The sequence below is a fragment of the Cephus cinctus genome, unplaced genomic scaffold (assembly GCF_000341935.2).
Source record: "Cephus cinctus unplaced genomic scaffold, Ccin1 Ccin1_scaffold0581, whole genome shotgun sequence".
Taxonomy (NCBI): domain Eukaryota; kingdom Metazoa; phylum Arthropoda; class Insecta; order Hymenoptera; family Cephidae; genus Cephus; species Cephus cinctus.
The window spans coordinates 339,150-356,198 of record NW_014333230.1 but is presented as its reverse complement, the minus strand read 5'-3'; the positions used below and the strand labels follow the sequence as shown (position 1 = coordinate 356,198).

Here is a 17,049-nt window from a genome sequence, read left to right as displayed (position 1 = left end):
TCGGTCGCGGGCAGCGCTGCGCCCGTTATGATTGGCTATCATAGCCGAGGGTTGTGCGTTAACAATATCGTGTGCGTGAGCGTGCGCGCGCCGGCGCTTCCTGCAATTAACGACCCCGATTGCATATAAATGCCCTGCTTAATGGTTTCGGAGTAAAGCTAAACGTCGCGGCCAATCAGGAATTGTGACAAAAGGCCGATAACGGGACGACCGCCGCTTGGAAACCAAAGAACCGGCTTAGGAAATTCAAACATTTTTTGCCTTCACTTTTTCTAGCTGCCGAATCCTCAGGCGCCGCGACGCTCTTGGATGAATTTGGCAGTAGGGGTCCGGTGGGATGACGGCAGGAATACTGAATGGAGAAGTCATCCTTCGGTGGGTGGGAGGGGGAGGGCGAATCGCCGACAACTCGGCACTATGAAAATTTATGCGTTACGCTCGCGCCTGGTGTTCCAGGAAGCGACGATCGACCCACGACGAGCCTGTCGAGCAGGAGCGAGTGGCGCCAGTTCGAAACGCGGCAGTCGATGCCTCAGGCAGCAACCGGCCCTCCGCCTTATTGTCTTTACAATTAGTCGCTCGTCCACCCTTGCTGCCGCTGCCGCTGCTGCTTTTCATTCGTTCGTAAATTCGCTAACTTTGAGTCACGGCGATTGTTGAGGCACGAGTGTTGCGGTTCGCTACGCAGTCGCTACGCACGCAACGTGCCGTAGGCGCACGCGAGTGCTTATCCGTGCACGTGTTCTCCGTGCACGTAGGAAGCAAGGACGCTGAATGGACCCGAACAGATCGAGACTCCTTCTCTTTCCAACTGGCGACTAGGCGCCAGTCGCAGCGCGCAGATTCTGCTGTCGGGGTAGTCAAAATGGAAAAGCTATATTTTCTAGTTTTGTTTTACGCAGCAGCGAGAAACATACCGAAGACTTTGTTTGTGATTGGCGGCTGCGAAATAAAATGTAGATCGAGGATGTCGGCGCTCGTAGGAGTGCAGGCGGCACAGCGGATAGCCTGCCGAGATAGGCCGGTAATTAATCTTAATTTATAAGCTCATCCGCGAGAGAGTGAAACAGCAAAGGGGAGGCACATCTCGGAGGTCGGGGAGCTCGCGTCTTCGTAGAAGAGAGAATTCAATAAGACGGCCATGAAACGTCACCGGAGGCTTTGCGCTTTGCGCGTCGCGATAAGCCTTAGAAAACGCTCGAGGAGAAGATCCGAGGCTCCCGCGGACAGATTCCTGTGTTCGGAGCTTTAGCAGCTTTACGAGCCCACATACACCTATGTATTAGGCTGTAGGACGCCGCCTACCTTAGCGGACACTCAACCCGTCCGTCCGTCCAGTGGGCCCTGCAAGCCCCACGTGCACGTGCATAATGCCTCCCGTGAATTAGTCTCGCTGATGCACCGGCACGGCAAGTCCGTGAAGGGGATAAAGAGGAAAAAATAAAAAGAAAAAAATGAAAAAATAAAAAGAAGAACTCCCGAGACTTCCTAAATCCATAAAAGGAGAGAGCGAAATCCAAGAGCAACAGACACTTCTTATCGTTAGGACGAGGGTCCTTACCTTCGAATAGAATGGACAAGTAATTCATTTAAAAAGAGAAACGATCACTCACCGCACTGGAGTCGGCGTAGGTAGCAGGTTGCGGGGCTCCTGACGCCCAGGAGAAGAGCATCAGGACGATGCTGTAGGCAGGGATCATGGCTTCGCTCCTCGTTTAATCCACAGGGCCAGGACACCACTTCCGGTTATTCGAGATGCACTGAGAGTCGACGCCCGAGAGGAATTATTAGTGAAGTTAGCGAAGAGGCACTGGTATCCTCCTCAAAGTCGCGTCGACGAAGCACGCGAAGAAGGAGCGAATAGAAAGAAATAAAAAGCCCGAGGCTCGTTAACGTCGTTACGTCTCGTCTGAGTGTTAAGGATCCTCCGAGCGACCACCGACTGGCCACCGCATAAGACGCCCGAGTCTCCTGCTGTTCCAGTTCCACGGACGGTTCGTTTAAGACTGACCAAGTGTGTGACAGCTCCTCCCGTAATGGCCCGTAATGGCCCGTAATGGCCCACAGAGTCACAGGAACGTCCGGTGAGTGTCGCGAGGAAGCACGATGCGTTATTAACAAACTGATTATTAGTATTACTGTACACAGTAAGATCCGTCACGAGTTCACCGCTCTTAGCCACTGACTATCACACAATAGCACTGATATCACTTGCGATCCAAGGGCAATCTCAACGGAGGATGCGCACCGGAGAAGGGAAAAGGAAAAGGAAGACATTGGAGGCACTCGGAACTTTTGTGAATTATCCGATGACTCGTGAGCGACACTGAGTCGGCCCAGAGGAGGACGCGGTTACGGTTCCTTTTCCTCGTCTTCCTCGACGAATCGTCTGCTGGCGCCTTCCTGCTCGAGGATCCTGGAAACGATTTCCAGCACGGAAGGATCCACCACGAACGGACTTTCCCTGGATGGGCTGGCTGCCATCCGTCAACCTAATAATGATATGTCGATTAGTCATTTTCAGATAAAAACAACAACAACAACAAATATTTATCTTCGCAGACCAAAATATTTCACTAAATTACAAGTTTAAGCGCCAATGGACAGGAAGGGCAACCTCTAAAATCTGAATCTTAACGGATACCGATGACTTTCCGAACCTAACAGACAGCAGGATTGCGTAGAGAAATCCAAGAGCGTCATCTGTTTACCGATTAGTCAATAATAAGAACATCTGATTATTCATCGAATCCACGAAGGACGGGGGAGGAAGGGGGGAGTTAGTATTTTAACAATCAAGTGATTCAAGTTTATATAGTTATATCCGCTGATGCCTTTTAAAAATGTTCCTTAAATCATTCTGACTCTGGCAGCTACATCGCTTTTGGTTCACAAGTTCTAGAATCCAAGATAGATCCAAGATGAAAGATGAAAATATTCTAGCGAGTGAGCATCCTGCGAGAGTCTGGAAATTGGACAGCCAATTGGTTGAAGCGTTCGATTGGTTAGATTGGTTCGAAAGGAACAGGCTCGAATCGAGGCTCGAAATTCGTAAATGGAGCGAACGGGCGATTGAGCTTTTGTGCGACTGTGAATAATGGGTTGCTGCATTCGAGAGCTGGAAAATACAAATGTTTGGATTCCGACAGACCGGTAGTCGTTCCTCGTGAACCCGGAACATCAAAGGAATTAGGGAATAAAGGAATAAAGGTTGCTTTCGCTCGCGACAGGAGAGAGCGCGAAAAGAGTTGCTCAAGTGAATCGCCTTTAAATCCAAAGAATGGAATGGATTTTCCCAAGGGAAAAAGGAACACACACACACAAATTATTGAGCCACGTGTCTCCTCGAAAGACAAAAGCATCTTCTACGGGTCTCCCGGCTTACTGTTTTAATTGTGACAACCAACATCCCCTAAAAAATTCCCACGAGGAAGACCATACTCGATCTCCACGTCCCGAAGCCTTCTGCTCTTGTTTCTCAAAATATTCTTCTTAACGTGAGTCATCCCTTGGGCTCTCTCTCTCTCTCTCTCTCTCTCTCTCTCTCTGCGTTAATTCAGGGATAATTTTACAAACGAGTCGCACAGAAGATTCTCCCCTCCCTACCGTCGTTCCTTCCTCTAAGTACTACATTTTCATTCCTACGGTTATCCTAAGGCTGTCGTTGCGCAAGACTTACTTCTCAAATGGGAATCCGATGACGTTCCTTCGTCGTGGTGAAGGCGCGTCATTGTGAGTCGACGTCACGAGCCGACGTCGGGACGATCCAGGCTGACGAGACTTTTGCCATTTCGGCGAGATCACGAATCGATCGGGGCTCGGTGAAAGAAAGAGAGAGAGGGAGAGAGAGAGGGAGATAATGGACTTTTCAGTTTCATAAAATCTACCGATACGATTCTATATAGGCTGTGCCAGTACGTGGACTCAATGGGAAGTATCGATATGACGATAGAACGGTAGAAGAGTAGTAGAGTTAGCGCCGTGCAGCCTGGTGCAGCCTGGTGCAGTCTGGTACAGTCTGGTACAGTCTGGTACAGTCTGGTACAGATATCGTAACGTACTGTAGTCTAGCCTGCTGACAGCACGGATCTTGAATCTTCTTGGTTTGAGCCGTGGGCTGGATTTTCCTTCGATACGCGAGAAATTAATTTTCCGATTCGAATTCGCCTGAATTCGCCTGATCGTGTTATTGCTTTCTCCCCGACAGAGGAAGACGAAAAGAGAGCGAGTGGAAGAGAGATGGTGAAAGCGCAAGTGCGGGTTTACGCACGTGAAACGAAGAGGGAAGGAGGGCAGGAGGGAGGAGGGAGAGAGGGTTTTCCTCGATGCCAAAGAATTGGCTCCCACGATGACGCAGCTGGCGCTATCTCGCTCCCATTCGTTCTCGGATGATGACGATTCCTCGTAAATTCTTGTAAATTCTTGTAAATTCACGTAAGTTGGTTTCGAGTCGCGATACGATTCGGCACAGCCAGAGGGAATCTTCTTTTTCGAAGAATTTCTTCGATCAGATAATCTTTGCCAAATTCCTCAGCGCTGCTCCGTGTCTCCTCTTGGCTGATTTGATCCTCCGGGATCGACTTGGGGACGAAATCCCTGAAAGCAGTAAAGCACTCGATTTGCCGAGAGGTCTCTCAAGGGGAAGGAGATATCAGCCATTGACACGAATCAGGGAAGATTGCCTCCTCGAGTAAATAATGGGAAGATAAGTCGCAGCGTGGAAAGAAAGAAAGAAAATTCATGAAAGAACAGCGAGCGGTCAGGCGACGCCTCGTGTCGTCGGCTTCAGGCTGCTTGGGTTAATGCGCCACTAGCCGCTATTGATAGGTGTACAATGTATATCGCATTGTTATCGTGACTCAGGGCCCTGGATACTGAGCACATGCCGAGTGCCGGCGAGTTAATGGACACACGCGTGCATTTCGATTGACGCGATTCCGAGGGGTCCGAGCAAAGGAGGGAGGTACCGTTGCCGATCCGTTATCAGGTGTACCGGCGCCCGTTTTGCCCGTTTTGCCCGTTTTGTCCTCCCAGCATTATTCCTATTCCGTCCTGTTGCTATCTGCGCCAAATGCAAATAATTCGTTCAATATGCTAATACACCTAGCGTGAAAAGTTCTACGTGTCAATAGAGAGTAAACTCGAATGCTCGATGCACATATTCTAGCCGGATCCTTCCTGTCCTCGCTAGTTTGGCCTGTCGCGAGGCAGCAAAAATTAAATAAAGTTCGAGGACTTTGCTCAGCTGTTTTCCTTCTTCGAATACCGATGGGATTTCCAGCAATTGGAATCGAGACACGAAGAACCGACAATTCCCCCGAGGACATGCCCTCCTACCTCGATTTTCTCCTTTGCAATCAGCTTCGGTCGTTCGAGTCGAAATTTCCAATTCCCTGAAAACTCAGTAGCCAATAAGGTTTACATACGTGAATCAAGAATTGTCAATCCGAGCCGCGACACCTGTCACTTCCTAAATCATTTGCCGATCGAAGGGGATTCGTGTCACTGAACCATCACAAGGTATGTATATTCCATCGGATAGGCGAGGCTCTGTTCCTCCCAGTGTTCCTCTTTATTGGAACTAATGTGACCAAAGACTAACCGGTTCCTTCACGGTACAAAACGGCAGAGGCTGATCGCTGCCGGAACGACCTGTCAACTTGATCAGTGAACGTACGTTGCGCGCGACCTATCCGGAAGAGGGGACCAAGAGTTATGGAAATTCGAATAATAGGGAATGAGACTGCAAATGCGGAGCGGAAGGGCAAAGCGAGGATAGTCGTGAGACACAGAAAACGGCGATGATGGAGACACAGGCGCGGCCCATGCGTGCGATGCGCCGCGTACCGCGCGACTGTCGTTCCTTCCGTTGGGATCCCCCTCTCCTGCCCTCTCCTGCCCTCTCCTGGCCGCTCCCGCTCCGCCGCGCCACTCCTATACCGCGCCTGTCCTGCCTCCTCTCGTTCGCTCTTTAGCCTCTGGCCGTCCTCTCGCTCTCGCACCTCGCTGGGATCTTCTCTCTCGGGGCCACCCACGCGCCAAGACTATGGGGAGTCGGGAACGCTCGAACGACTCGAGTCGTCCGCGTACACTGTTCCTCTATCCCCTGGAACATTACAATCTCCTTTTCGTCCCTCTTCCTTTTTTTGGCATTCTTGCATTTTCCTGTAAATTTGTGGCGAATTTTCTCATTTGCGTCAGCGGAGAATTCGTTTCGTGAAATTCGGAAGCGACAGGGGCCGACGGCAGCATATCGGCCAGACGGGGTTACTAACTCCTGGAAAATTCATACGGACCGTTGACGAGAATGAATTTAATGGCCTCACCCTCCGCTCGGCCGCCACCGCCGGGGCGCTTCCCCTCGCTTCGCTTCACTTTTTCTTCATAGTTGACTTTTTTCTCCTCTGCCGGAATAAAGAGAACCAGGCCATGTCGTTCTTGGACAGGCCAGCCTATGCGTCAGCGTCTGAGAGTCTGGCCACCTGGTCCGTAATGACTCCTACGTTCGAAATCCACCCTCTGCACGTTCTCGTAATCGAACCTGCAGCCGGCTTCGATATGTTAGATTAAAGGCACGTGCGTTTGACGCAACACTCTGCACAATGGTGCAGGAGTCGCCAAAGAAACTCCGAGGCTGGAGAAGCGAAGGCCAAATGCCGAAGGACTGGAAAACGGCACTCGAGGAAGCTGCAATGATTTCCGACTGCCTTGGCTCTCTCTCTCTCTCTCTCTCTCTCTGTTGTCTTTATGGGCCAACCAGGCTAGTCATTACGATGGTCATTAAACCGGCACTCGCTGGAGCCCGTGGGCCAACGACCAGCAGCTTCCCGCAAGATAAAGTCCGTTCGAGGGCAAGATAACCCGCGATGGATTCATCCTGCCTACAAAAGTGTGGGCGCTGGACACAAACCGGAAACACGCTCCAAGATCCAATCGAGCGATTTTCACGGCAAGTTCCTTCGGACCTCCTGATTCTTGCCTCTCGAGCCCCGCCGGAAGTCCTTCTCAGCGCTCGAAGGACATCCGGAAGCAAGAAATGGCAGGAGAACCATCGAGGGAATCTGCCGCCGTTACCGACAATCGGCGCCTTTGCTTTTCTCCAGCTTCGAGAACCAGCACATTTTTAAAAGGGCGGATCTTTACGATCTTGCGGAATGACTCGTTAAGCCCGACTACTTTAGCAGTGCGGAGTCTTTCCATAAAAGGCAAGCGACAGCGCAGCGCAGATTGCCGATGCAGCGCGCGCGCAGGACATTGGAAACAAAGCGCAGCACGAAAGCATTGATACACGAGTATCAAAATGATTCAGAGGCAGACGCGACACACCGGAAGCCACTGATTGCTAGGAAGGCTGCTGAACTCCATCCAAGTCTGGCAACGGTCAAGAGCCTTTTTGCCAATCGACCAGCAGCGTAGCCTTCGAGCTCGTCCGACCAATGGACTTTAGCTTTAGCTTTAGCTTTAGCTTTAGCTTTCCTCGAGTCTCCGAGTCGTCCGATTGTCGTCAGATCGAGCTACTCGCAGGCTGCTCGAGAATTCCGAGGCTCTGGGAATGGCTCTTCCCCATTCTGCGAAAGGTTCGGTCGGAGGACGAGCAGTCGGCGGTGTAACCGACTGGTGAAACTTTGGCTTCTCTCCGAGATGGGCGCCACGTGCTGGATGCCAGTGTTCCGTCTTGGAGCCGTATTCACTACGGTTCCGTCGTGCAGCATTTACTCAAGTAGGATTGCCCGATTACGTGCAGCATCAGGGAGGAGTGGAAAACCCGCACGGCGTGAACGTAGTCCCTGCTGCTTGACGCGAGTAGCCAAAGCTAACCTCCTACGTCTCGTGTCACGAATCTTCTTCGCCACAGAGGAATGATCTCTGATTGGCCAGTTGGTAACTAAAGTCATTCCTGATCGATAAGGTAGAATCAGATTCTTTCACGAACTTTCGAACGAGCTCGTCAGCTGGCGGAATTAGCGAAGCGTCAAAAGAAGTAGACGCCTCGCTAAACCTTACAGCTCCACTCGAGTGAATTCCGCAACCCTCACGAGGAGATCAGATCACTGATCAGCAATTCTGCACTGTGCAGAAGCTGTGTTTGTTTGGGTGCATCTAGTTTGCATCGTAAATCGGTATAAGATTCCAGGAGTGCAACGAACTCTTCTTCCATCGGGTGTTCGCTTCTAAGAGCACCTTCTACCCCAGCGAATATATTACGTACGAGCATGGGCTCCGGTAGGGCAATTGACCAAATGAATCAACCTGCTGGTTCGCTGTGTCAGTGTGAACGAGAGTCGTGGAAAAGGGCCACAGAGTCCCCGTTAGTTCTAGGTGGATCCAACTGGTCTCCTAAATTGGTCCAGGTCGATCCCCTATTGATCGGCCAAGCCGGTTCGCAAATTAGCAATCCCGTCGGCCATGAATCTTCTGGGGGGTATCCCGAGGAACGAGACGAGCATGAGAGACGAAAGATCATGTTTTTGTGTCTAATTTTGATCTAAACTTTGTTAAGGAAGAAATCGGCTTTGTCAACCGCGATAACTGGCTATCTCGTAGGTTTTGCGACTGAGCCAGCGTCATAAGAGGTCTTATCGGCTCTGCCGATAAGAATTCTGGGCACGTTTTGCTCGTAAAGGAAGTCAATTCGAAGAAACTCGATGTCTGATATCGACACGCATAAATTAGCCTGAAACGTGAAAAATCCGTCGTCGATTATTCCGGAAAAACTTCGTTATATCACGTTTCGTGTACTATCTCTGGTTCACCCGTTTAATTCTCAGCCAATATACAAAATCCATAATGTACATATCTGGCATACCGTGTCTTTGCTGTTGTTTGTCAGTCTTTCGATCTTAGATCCTCGATCCCACCCATAAGTGTATGATTGCTGGGATACGATTCTTTGGCTCGTAACGGTGGAGCCGAAATGCCACTGGGAAGGAACGTTATCGGTTGATCGCTTTTATTTTTTGTTTTGTTACTACAACAGTTTCCTTAAGGGGCCTGTACAGGGTCAAAGGTCACCTCGAATGTCAAATCACGAAAATTTAAAATTCCACGCAATTCTTGGAAGCTCTTCGATTACTGAAATGTCAAAGGAATAATTGCGAAGTCAAAAATTGCATCCAACTCGCATAATGATTAACGAGTCACAACGTATAAAAATCTGATGTAAGTAACGAAATGCAGTCTGCAAAAATATGTATGCGCGGCGATCGTATAACTTTTTACTATCTTAAAAAAATTACGATATTTCGTATGGAAGTTATCACACGCATCCCGGTCCCCTTAAGCATGACTGATATTTCAGAAAAAACTGGTTTTATAAAGGAAACTGCTTGAGCCCAGTACGTTGTTTTCCTTACTGAGCACGATAACGAGCTAACTGGATACGTTTATGGACACCCTATATAAGAGACTCAGCCTGGCACAACGCTTCAGTGCGGATGGGATAGGTAACTCATTCTCATCTAGTGGTGTAAGTTCCCTCGATGAGCGAACATCATCCCGTGCCAGTTGCAATAATAAGGTTTATTTGAACTTCTGATAGCGAGAAACGTCACCGCTAAAATGAAAAGTGCCTCCGTCAATTAAGGAGGAAGCACAGCGACCGGTGGAAGGAAAGATTTTTGCCAAGTCGAAGTCGCCGGAGATCGTTGGAATTTCAAGAGGCGCAATCTGATCGATCATGCTTCCGGTAAGTTGGCAGGCGAATTTAAATTATTTGGAAATTCCGATAAAGATTCATCCATGCGTTTTCAGCGATTTTCGAAGCTGCGACGGCTTCTTCCGTATTACGGAGTTTGAGAAACTTGTTTATTTATTGCGGCAACCCTTCAATGTCTCTTATCGAACTTTTGCCGCAGTCGTTATCGTTATTTCGATTGTCGAACGTAATTCCTCTCGCGTTCAGGCTTTTCCGTAGCAGTTCGAGAAGTTCCTAGCTGGACTGCGCGAGTTACGCGAGCGAAGAGTTCGCGTGTTTTTCTACCGCTATAAGAATTCTGCATGAACTTCCTAGAGGATTGGCGAGTCGCTAGTCGCCAATTTTGACCTCAGTACTGAATCTTTACAAGCGTTCTCTTAGCGTCCACAATTAGTATACACAACTAGTATGACATACAGGGAAAGTACGTTCACAGGAGAATACAAGTAAATTACTAAAGTTGTAATTTAAACAAAACGTAGTAATTATTATGCAAGATAAGAATCAGCTCGAATAGAGACGTTGAAGAGCGCAGCTGTCGCTTGCAGATTCCATGCAAGTTGTGCGTAAAGCACATAGCACATAGCACAGGGCACAGGGCAGAGGGCAGAGGGCATAGAGAATAATAAGGCACTGATTGCAGGACACAGGAGGGCCCGAGGGGCTAGAAGACAGGAAGCGTGATATTGGCCCAAATAGCATAGCACGATTATTCACTGCTCGATATTCTTCGTATTCTCTCAGCCGGTAACTTTTAGTCAAATTCAAAGGAACTCGGGACACGTAATGTTTATCTGCGAATAACTGGCCGATAACGCAGCAGCCTGCTGCGCTCGACCGGCACATCTTATGTCACGCGACGCGAACGCCCAAGCTAGCCTACTAGCATCACAGAACGAACCTTCGTGAAAGCATCGTTCTTCTTTTAATTCGTTCGGCACACTCTACAAATGTCGGTAAATTTGGTAAAAAGGTTAAAATGTACGTTTTCGAAGCCGAGAATTTCACGCTAAAGGTAAATCGACGAATTTAAAATTTGAAAATATTCATATAATAACGTCTGAGCGGACATAACCTTCTCTGAAATAACCTAAGACTGATATTGACATATTTCTAAAGATATCTGCCCGTTAAAAAAAAATGTTACAAAGTTAACGGAATAGGAATAGAATGCTGCCTATTGAGGATACAAATACAGAGGCTCGAGTTTCTCGTAAAAAAAGAAGTAATATCCGAGAATCGTTCTTATCAGCTTCCTAGAGCTTCACGAGTATAAATAGTCGCATAGTAACCAAAGCGATTGTATGCTCGATCCGAGCGCTGATTTGAAACTGTAGGACTATATGCGATCGTCCTAATAAGTACTTGTTGTTCTACTGAACTTCTTTTCGTTAGGATAATACGAGAGTCACGTGGACAGCGGTCCTGGGTTTGGTTGGAACAGTTCTGACTGCTGACATTGGGTTCATTGGCACTGAAGAAAGTCCGATGGATAGGAACATCTTCCTACCGGAAGACCCATCCCCGACTCCCCTTCCGGGCCTACTCTTTCCTCGGGAGAGCGAGTCACGCGAAGTAAGGTCACCTCTCATCTGGCTTCGCTCTTGTCAAAATTAATCCATCATTTTTCTATTGGACGAGTAGATCAAGTCCCTCGACGGATTGTGGGATTTCATGGTGTCACCCTCCGAAGACACGTTGAAGGGTCACCGGGAAGCCTGGTACGCCCAAGAACTTTCGAAGGTAAAATAATGCAAGTTAAAATCATCTTGTCGGGGCATCAATGAAAAGGTTGAATTTTTTTCAGGCAGGCAAAGTTATTCAAATGCCCGTCCCCTCCTCTTACAACGACATACCAACCTCATCGGCGATAAGAGACCACGTTGGGGCCGTCTGGTACGAGAAGACCTTCTTCGTGGCTACCTCCTGGATCGATCAGAGAGTTTTCCTGAGATTCGGCTCAGTCAATTACCTCGCACAGGTGGTCAGTACAATTTACTGGTGTCAACAGAGAACTGATGCAAGTGCGTAAAACTAAAAGTTATGAACTGATGCGGTTAATCCATAGTGGGTAAACGGGGCACTTGTGACCAATCACGAGATCGGCCATTTGCCGTTCGAGGCTGAGGTCTCGTTGTACTTGAAATACGGAGAGCAGAATAGAATAACAGTGGCCGTGGATAACACCCTCTTGCAGACGAGTATTCCTCAGGGTAAGGTCGTCCAGGTTACAACGGACAGTGGCACTAAGCACGTGCAGAGCTACACCTTCGACTTCTTCAATTACGCCGGAATCCATAGGTATCTGGAGTCTGGAACGTAGGCTTTTAATTCGCCGTATTTTAGCTAAATACGAATTAAGCCGTTTGAACTCCGGTGCTTTGGACTTTCAGACCGGTGCTCCTTCACACAAAGCCCAGGGTTTATGTGGCGGACATATCCGTGAAAACGGAATTAGTTGGCGACACTGGTATAGTGAACTACGTGATCGAAGCAGCAGGTTTGCGCGAGGACGAAGTCCCAGTTTGTCAAGTGATTCTACGAGACGCCGAAGGAGCTTTAGCCACGAAGGAACCAGTTTACGCCATATCCGGTGCTCTGGAGGTTCCCTTGGCCAGATTGTGGTGGCCAAGAGGCATGGATCCAAATCCTGGTTATCTCTACACTCTTGAGGTAATTGTTTATCTAAATACATGGTATGTCATATCGAGGAATATATACATCTGACAATGCGACGCTGACTTTCTCAGGTGAGACTTTCTGTCGAGAATGACAGCCAGCAGGATATTTATAGACTGCCCATAGGAATCAGGACCTTGGTATGGACAAACACCAGCCTTTTACTAAACGATAGACCAGTTTACATGCGTGGCTTTGGGAGACACGAGGATTCCGTCATCAGAGGACGCGGATTGGATTTGGTTACTATGGCTAGGGATTACGAACTATTAGACTGGGTCGGCGCCAATGCATACAGAACAAGTCATTATCCTTACAGCGATGAAGTCCTTGATATGGCTGACAGGTGTGGTAAAAATTCGACGTTCCCTTCAAATCAACAACTTGACAACCTGACAACTTATCGCATGCGGAACACATCCACAATTTGTCCAGGTTGGGTTTCCTCATTATCGACGAGTGTCCATCCGTCGATGCAGAGAATTTCTCACCGGCTCTGCTGAGGAAACATAAAAACTCCTTGTCGGAGCTCATTAGGAGAGATAAAAATCGACCTTCAGTGATAATCTGGTCACTCGCGAATGAACCTAGAAGTCAGTTGCCCGACGCGGAAGAATATTTCAAACAGGTAGCACATCATGCGAAATCTCTTGATCCGACGAGGCCGGTGACTATAGCGCTAGCACGGGGAGTTCAGGTAACTTTGCAAAGGCTGCGAGTTTTTCACAATGCAGCCATATGACTCGATTGTATTTTAACAGGAGGACAAGGCCGGCAAATTTCTCGATATTATCAGCTTTAATCGATACAACTCCTGGTACTCTAATACCGGCAACCTTGACATGATCGTGGATCGCGTCCAGACTGAAGCCGAGGCGTGGCACAGGAAATATGACAAGCCAGTTCTTATGTCAGAGTACGGAGCTGATACGATGCCGGGACTACATGAGGTGCTCATCTTGATTACACATTAATAATAACGCATTATTTATCTTCAATGACAGTTAGTTAAAATAATATCTATGATATTTTTAATCCACGATTAGTTGCCGGGTTACGTTTGGAGCGAGGAATATCAAACTGAGATGTTCTCAAAGCACTTTAAAGCTTTCGATAATCTCAGATTGCAAGGATTCTTCATTGGCGAATTTATATGGAATTTTGCGGATTTTCGGACAGCACAAAGTTAGTTTTTTTTTTTATAACAGCGTTTTGAAAAGAGAAATTTATTCATACTTTCTCGATTATAGCGTATACCAGGGTTGGCGGAAATAAAAAAGGAATATTTACCAGGGACAGACAACCAAAAATGGTGGCACATCATGTGAGAAAAAGGTATCATGCCCTGGGAAAGGAATTGGACCAAGCGCAGACACCGAATGACATCCTGCTATATTATTCTCATCGTTCTGAATTGTGAGAGAATATGTTTTTATTTGGAACACTAGTGTGATCAATTTAGTGACAACAAATTGTTTTATTCAAGAAAATTAATTAATTGATCAATTCATCTCTTTTTTAATACATGATGTAAGACTATGGCACGTGAGACTTTTCAAATAATTGTTTTTTCCTTCAATTTTATAAATTTCACAAAAATAGAAGACGGAATAGAGCCGATCTTTGTATTCTTCCTTAATAAATTGATTATATATAAGCTGATATACTGGTTGTTGTTTGCATCAGGCTTTATAAGTTTCACTGTAGTTATAAATATACTATAATGTATATAAAAATTAGGTTATTGATTATGTTAACACGGCTTATTATCAACCGGAGGTTCTACAACTCTGAGACAAGCATCAGCCATCTCGATGAATATTGGTTCAGTCATAGCAAGAGCAATAGCTTTTGTAGGATTTGGATCATTCAGAATAGACGTCATGATTTGTCGAACGTGTGGATTCTTGAGACTATCTTTAAGCTGCTCGCTGTAACGAAGTTGGTCAAGTTTCTCTGGCGGTACAGTATCTTCAGTTGGAAAGTCATACACCCTCTGTGGTATTTCTACTTGCGATTCATTCTCTCTAACTTCCAATGACGGATGACATCCTATCGTTTTATGTTCCTTACAACAAACCGCTGAGCAACTAAGCAAAACATGTACACATTGTAAACGAGTCAAGTTATAACCTAGCAGCATCGATTTCTCACACTTCACTGAATCGTAAATACAACTTACTATGGTTGCGTGCACGTAGGACACTTATAAACTGAGTCTGATTTCTCGCAAATACAACAGAGTTTCATCTCAAAATGCAAATAAAAATAACTGTCTACTACTGTCTCAGCAATAATATCTCACTTGTACCGTATCCTTCGACAGGCGGATGTAGTTTCTTGTTCTCGTAAGAAGTGACGCTTATATCTCACAGAGGGCGCCTGATCAAAGCATCATATTACGAAACTTCATGATTTTTCGCAGCAAATTTAAGAAATTAACCGCGATTATTCCTTACCTGGTCCTAATCCTGCTACTGTCCTGCCCTGTCCTTACATAGCTGTATGTCACCTACTAGATGAACGTGTGAGCATTCTCACGGGTCGCTATTCATATTTAACACTTCACCCAACGTTCTTTGCATCACTCCCTTCCTTCTCCTGACCATCATACTCAAGATCTGCTTCGATAAATTATTCAATTTTGTAAACACATGCAAATCCTTCTGCGCCACGGTATTCTTACGAAGGAAAGCTTGCTCCTCACGGGTGATAACTATCCAAATTGAACGACGCCTGTTAACACTATTTCTTACGAGCAAACTGTCAATCACATATTCTCTCCAGCGCTCTCTTTAGTGGTCGGAGAGAAACCTTCTACATCACTTTTTCAAACGGACGCAAGAATCGTAGAATATCATCTTCGTTAATTAAATTTGGACTACAAGTATCCAAACAGAATTTTTACCATGTTTTTTTTTTCTAGAAGCTGACAGATACGGTAAAAAATATTTTTACATGTCCTTAAAGAACTTTCATTTTCGACGATTGGAAAACCGAAAATAAAAAGACGAGGAATGATTCACTGTGCTCGTGTTCAAGCGTCACATTCGTTTAACATAATTGCAGGAATCGCAGTAAACATTAAAGTTCTCTAAAGTGACGCAATCGTGACAAACCTAGATTAGCAGTTCTAATGTCAATGCACCCGACATAAATAATTGTCACGATACGATAGCGTTGCACTTGCAGCGCTTATACTGCAATTACTTATATTTGAATTTCATCGTCTCTGAACTTATCTGCCAATGTGAAATGGCGGATTCTTTGCTTTCTACGCTATGTGCGATCGCGGATGGAATACGAAAATAAATGGAGAACCTGATCGAACTTCATCTAAAACATTAGCTGAATCTTTTTATAGGTTCGCCAATTGATTGCCTTAGCAGTTTGTCATTTTGGCTATCCAAAGGCAATAACGGAGTTACGGGAATGTATGCGTGTCGGCCAGTAGGCAGCCAGTAGGTAGAATGACGTAAGTCAGGTGGCATGAATGAGCTGTTGCCAGTCGACTAAGGCCCGCCCGCATTCCAGTGTGCAATGCCCCTTCCAAACTGGACGCGATCTCGACGCCGACGATTCTCCTTCTTTCGCAGGACGAAGCTACCGCCGCTCACTATCCTCCTACTCCTTCGGTCGAATCGAGAACTCGTTCTCTCCTCTAACATTGCAATATTCGTTGTCTTCCTGTTACCGAATGTATCACGGCCATTGCCACTGTTACTGGTTGCTTCTGTTGTCCCGATTGCCGAGCTCAGGAATGATGCTGCCATGAGAATATAAGAGGTCTCAGTACCCATTTAGAATTTACAAGGAAGAATTCTGGGAGCGAAGGTGAGGAGAGTCTAGGGCGAGACAATCTCCATGAGATTGTCTTATCGAACGAAAGACGCCAAGTGCGCGATGGACGGATTTCGGTGGGAGACGCAGCGTTCAACAGGAAGAGCGTTGCCATTCGAAGATTCGTGCACGATCTCGTTAGCGGCTAGTCTGGCAGGAAACTAACGGAGTCGTCGGTACATCGGACTGGAATAGGTACTTAGTTAGGTAGTGGTAGCGAGCACTATTTTAAAATTCTAGCCATGAGTGTCGGGGCTATGCGTTTTAATAAGATCGCTCGTATCCGGCCTGGCCCCTCCAGTGAAATCGGCACGGCCATGGTAAATAAAAGTAAGTTGCGTCGTTGACCGGCCGAGAACGGGAAACGGAAAGATCCGGTAGTCAAGCGGGAGTCGTGGCTCGCAGCCGGCTTCTTCGGACGATTCTCTTTCGCGGAGAGTCGATGAAAAACGATGCAACGAAGGAACATTGAGTAAATCGAGGAAAAAGACTGGCCGGCGTTTCCTCGTAGATTGATCATCATTCCGGAATAAGGAGAATCGTTTCCAGGGACGCTAGGCCAGTAGCTGCTGAATCTGCCAGAGGTCCCTCTCACACGACCATACCTTTGGGCTCTCGCTAATTGCAAATTCAAACGACACTCGCTCGCGTCCCACACATCGCAACGCGCGACCGTCCTGAGTCTCGCTGGCAGCGACATACCGGACCTGAATTACGCAATCTACTGTCAATCTACTGGCTGCGGGTCCGGGATCCGAGAAAGCACCAGACTTGACCCCCTCGCCTCTTCCGCGACGCCGAGGAAACTTTCTTCTTTAGAGTCTCTATTCTTTGAT

At 47.2% G+C, this 17,049-nt stretch overlaps 3 protein-coding genes across 10 annotated transcripts in view; 1 reads left to right on the top strand and 2 right to left on the bottom strand.

Moving 5' to 3' along the window:
- LOC107268792 (matrix metalloproteinase-2) overlaps window positions 1-5,858 on the bottom strand; it is a 79,074-nt gene extending 73,216 nt beyond the window's left edge. Inside the window, exons 1-3 of one of the 5 annotated variants that reach the window (XM_025086094.1) lie at window positions 5,603-5,858; window positions 3,680-4,596; window positions 1,614-2,492 (exon numbers count right to left, since the gene is read on the bottom strand). In XM_025086094.1, the coding sequence (XP_024941862.1) occupies window positions 1,614-1,700 (87 nt within the window). In that variant the 5' untranslated portion in view covers window positions 1,701-2,492; window positions 3,680-4,596; window positions 5,603-5,858. Of the gene's footprint in view, window positions 1-1,613; window positions 2,493-3,679; window positions 4,597-5,426 lie in introns of all 5 variants that reach the window. The other 4 variants (XM_015741913.2, XM_015741914.2, XM_025086093.1 and 1 more) reach the window with 4 other exon arrangements.
- Window positions 5,859-9,310: 3,452 nt separating this feature from the next.
- Window positions 9,311-14,035, top strand: LOC107268791 (beta-glucuronidase). Of its 4 annotated transcripts, none has more exons than XM_025086091.1 (12): window positions 9,311-9,466; window positions 9,539-9,685; window positions 11,090-11,269; window positions 11,339-11,437; window positions 11,502-11,678; window positions 11,763-12,013; window positions 12,088-12,367; window positions 12,445-12,719; window positions 12,809-13,070; window positions 13,135-13,323; window positions 13,420-13,558; window positions 13,624-14,035. In XM_025086091.1, the coding sequence occupies exons 2-12, from the start codon at window positions 9,677-9,679 to the stop codon at window positions 13,791-13,793; spliced, it is 2,031 nt and encodes a 676-aa protein (XP_024941859.1). In that variant the 5' UTR covers window positions 9,311-9,466; window positions 9,539-9,676; the 3' UTR covers window positions 13,794-14,035. The 4 variants fall into 4 exon arrangements, with proteins under 4 accessions (XP_024941859.1, XP_024941860.1, XP_024941858.1 ...); XM_025086092.1 differs by having other exon boundaries at window positions 9,426-9,443; XM_025086090.1 differs by lacking the exons at window positions 9,311-9,466; window positions 9,539-9,685 and adding an exon at window positions 10,558-10,709.
- LOC107268795 (zinc finger HIT domain-containing protein 3) lies at window positions 14,002-15,136 on the bottom strand. Its single transcript, XM_015741919.2, has 3 exons — window positions 14,833-15,136; window positions 14,556-14,755; window positions 14,002-14,463 (listed from the first exon to the last, which is right to left on the bottom strand). The coding sequence occupies exons 2-3, from the start codon at window positions 14,621-14,623 to the stop codon at window positions 14,127-14,129; spliced, it is 405 nt and encodes a 134-aa protein (XP_015597405.1). The 5' UTR covers window positions 14,624-14,755; window positions 14,833-15,136; the 3' UTR covers window positions 14,002-14,126.
- Window positions 15,137-17,049: the final 1,913 nt, after the last annotated feature.

Coding starts and splice junctions, on each gene's coding strand:
- LOC107268791 (XM_025086090.1), top strand. CDS start 10,674: ATGTACGTTTTCGAAGCCGAGAATTTCACGCTAAAG. Junction 11,438..11,501: donor ACGCCCAAGAACTTTCGAAG/GTAAAATAATGC, acceptor AATTTTTTTCAG/GCAGGCAAAGTTATTCAAAT. Junction 12,720..12,808: donor GTCCTTGATATGGCTGACAG/GTGTGGTAAAAA, acceptor CAATTTGTCCAG/GTTGGGTTTCCTCATTATCG.
- LOC107268795 (XM_015741919.2), bottom strand. CDS start 14,623: ATGAAACTCTGTTGTATTTGCGAGAAATCAGACTCAGTTTATAAGTGT. Junction 14,464..14,555: donor CCTACGTGCACGCAACCATA/GTAAGTTGTATT, acceptor TGTTTTGCTTAG/TTGCTCAGCGGTTTGTTGTA.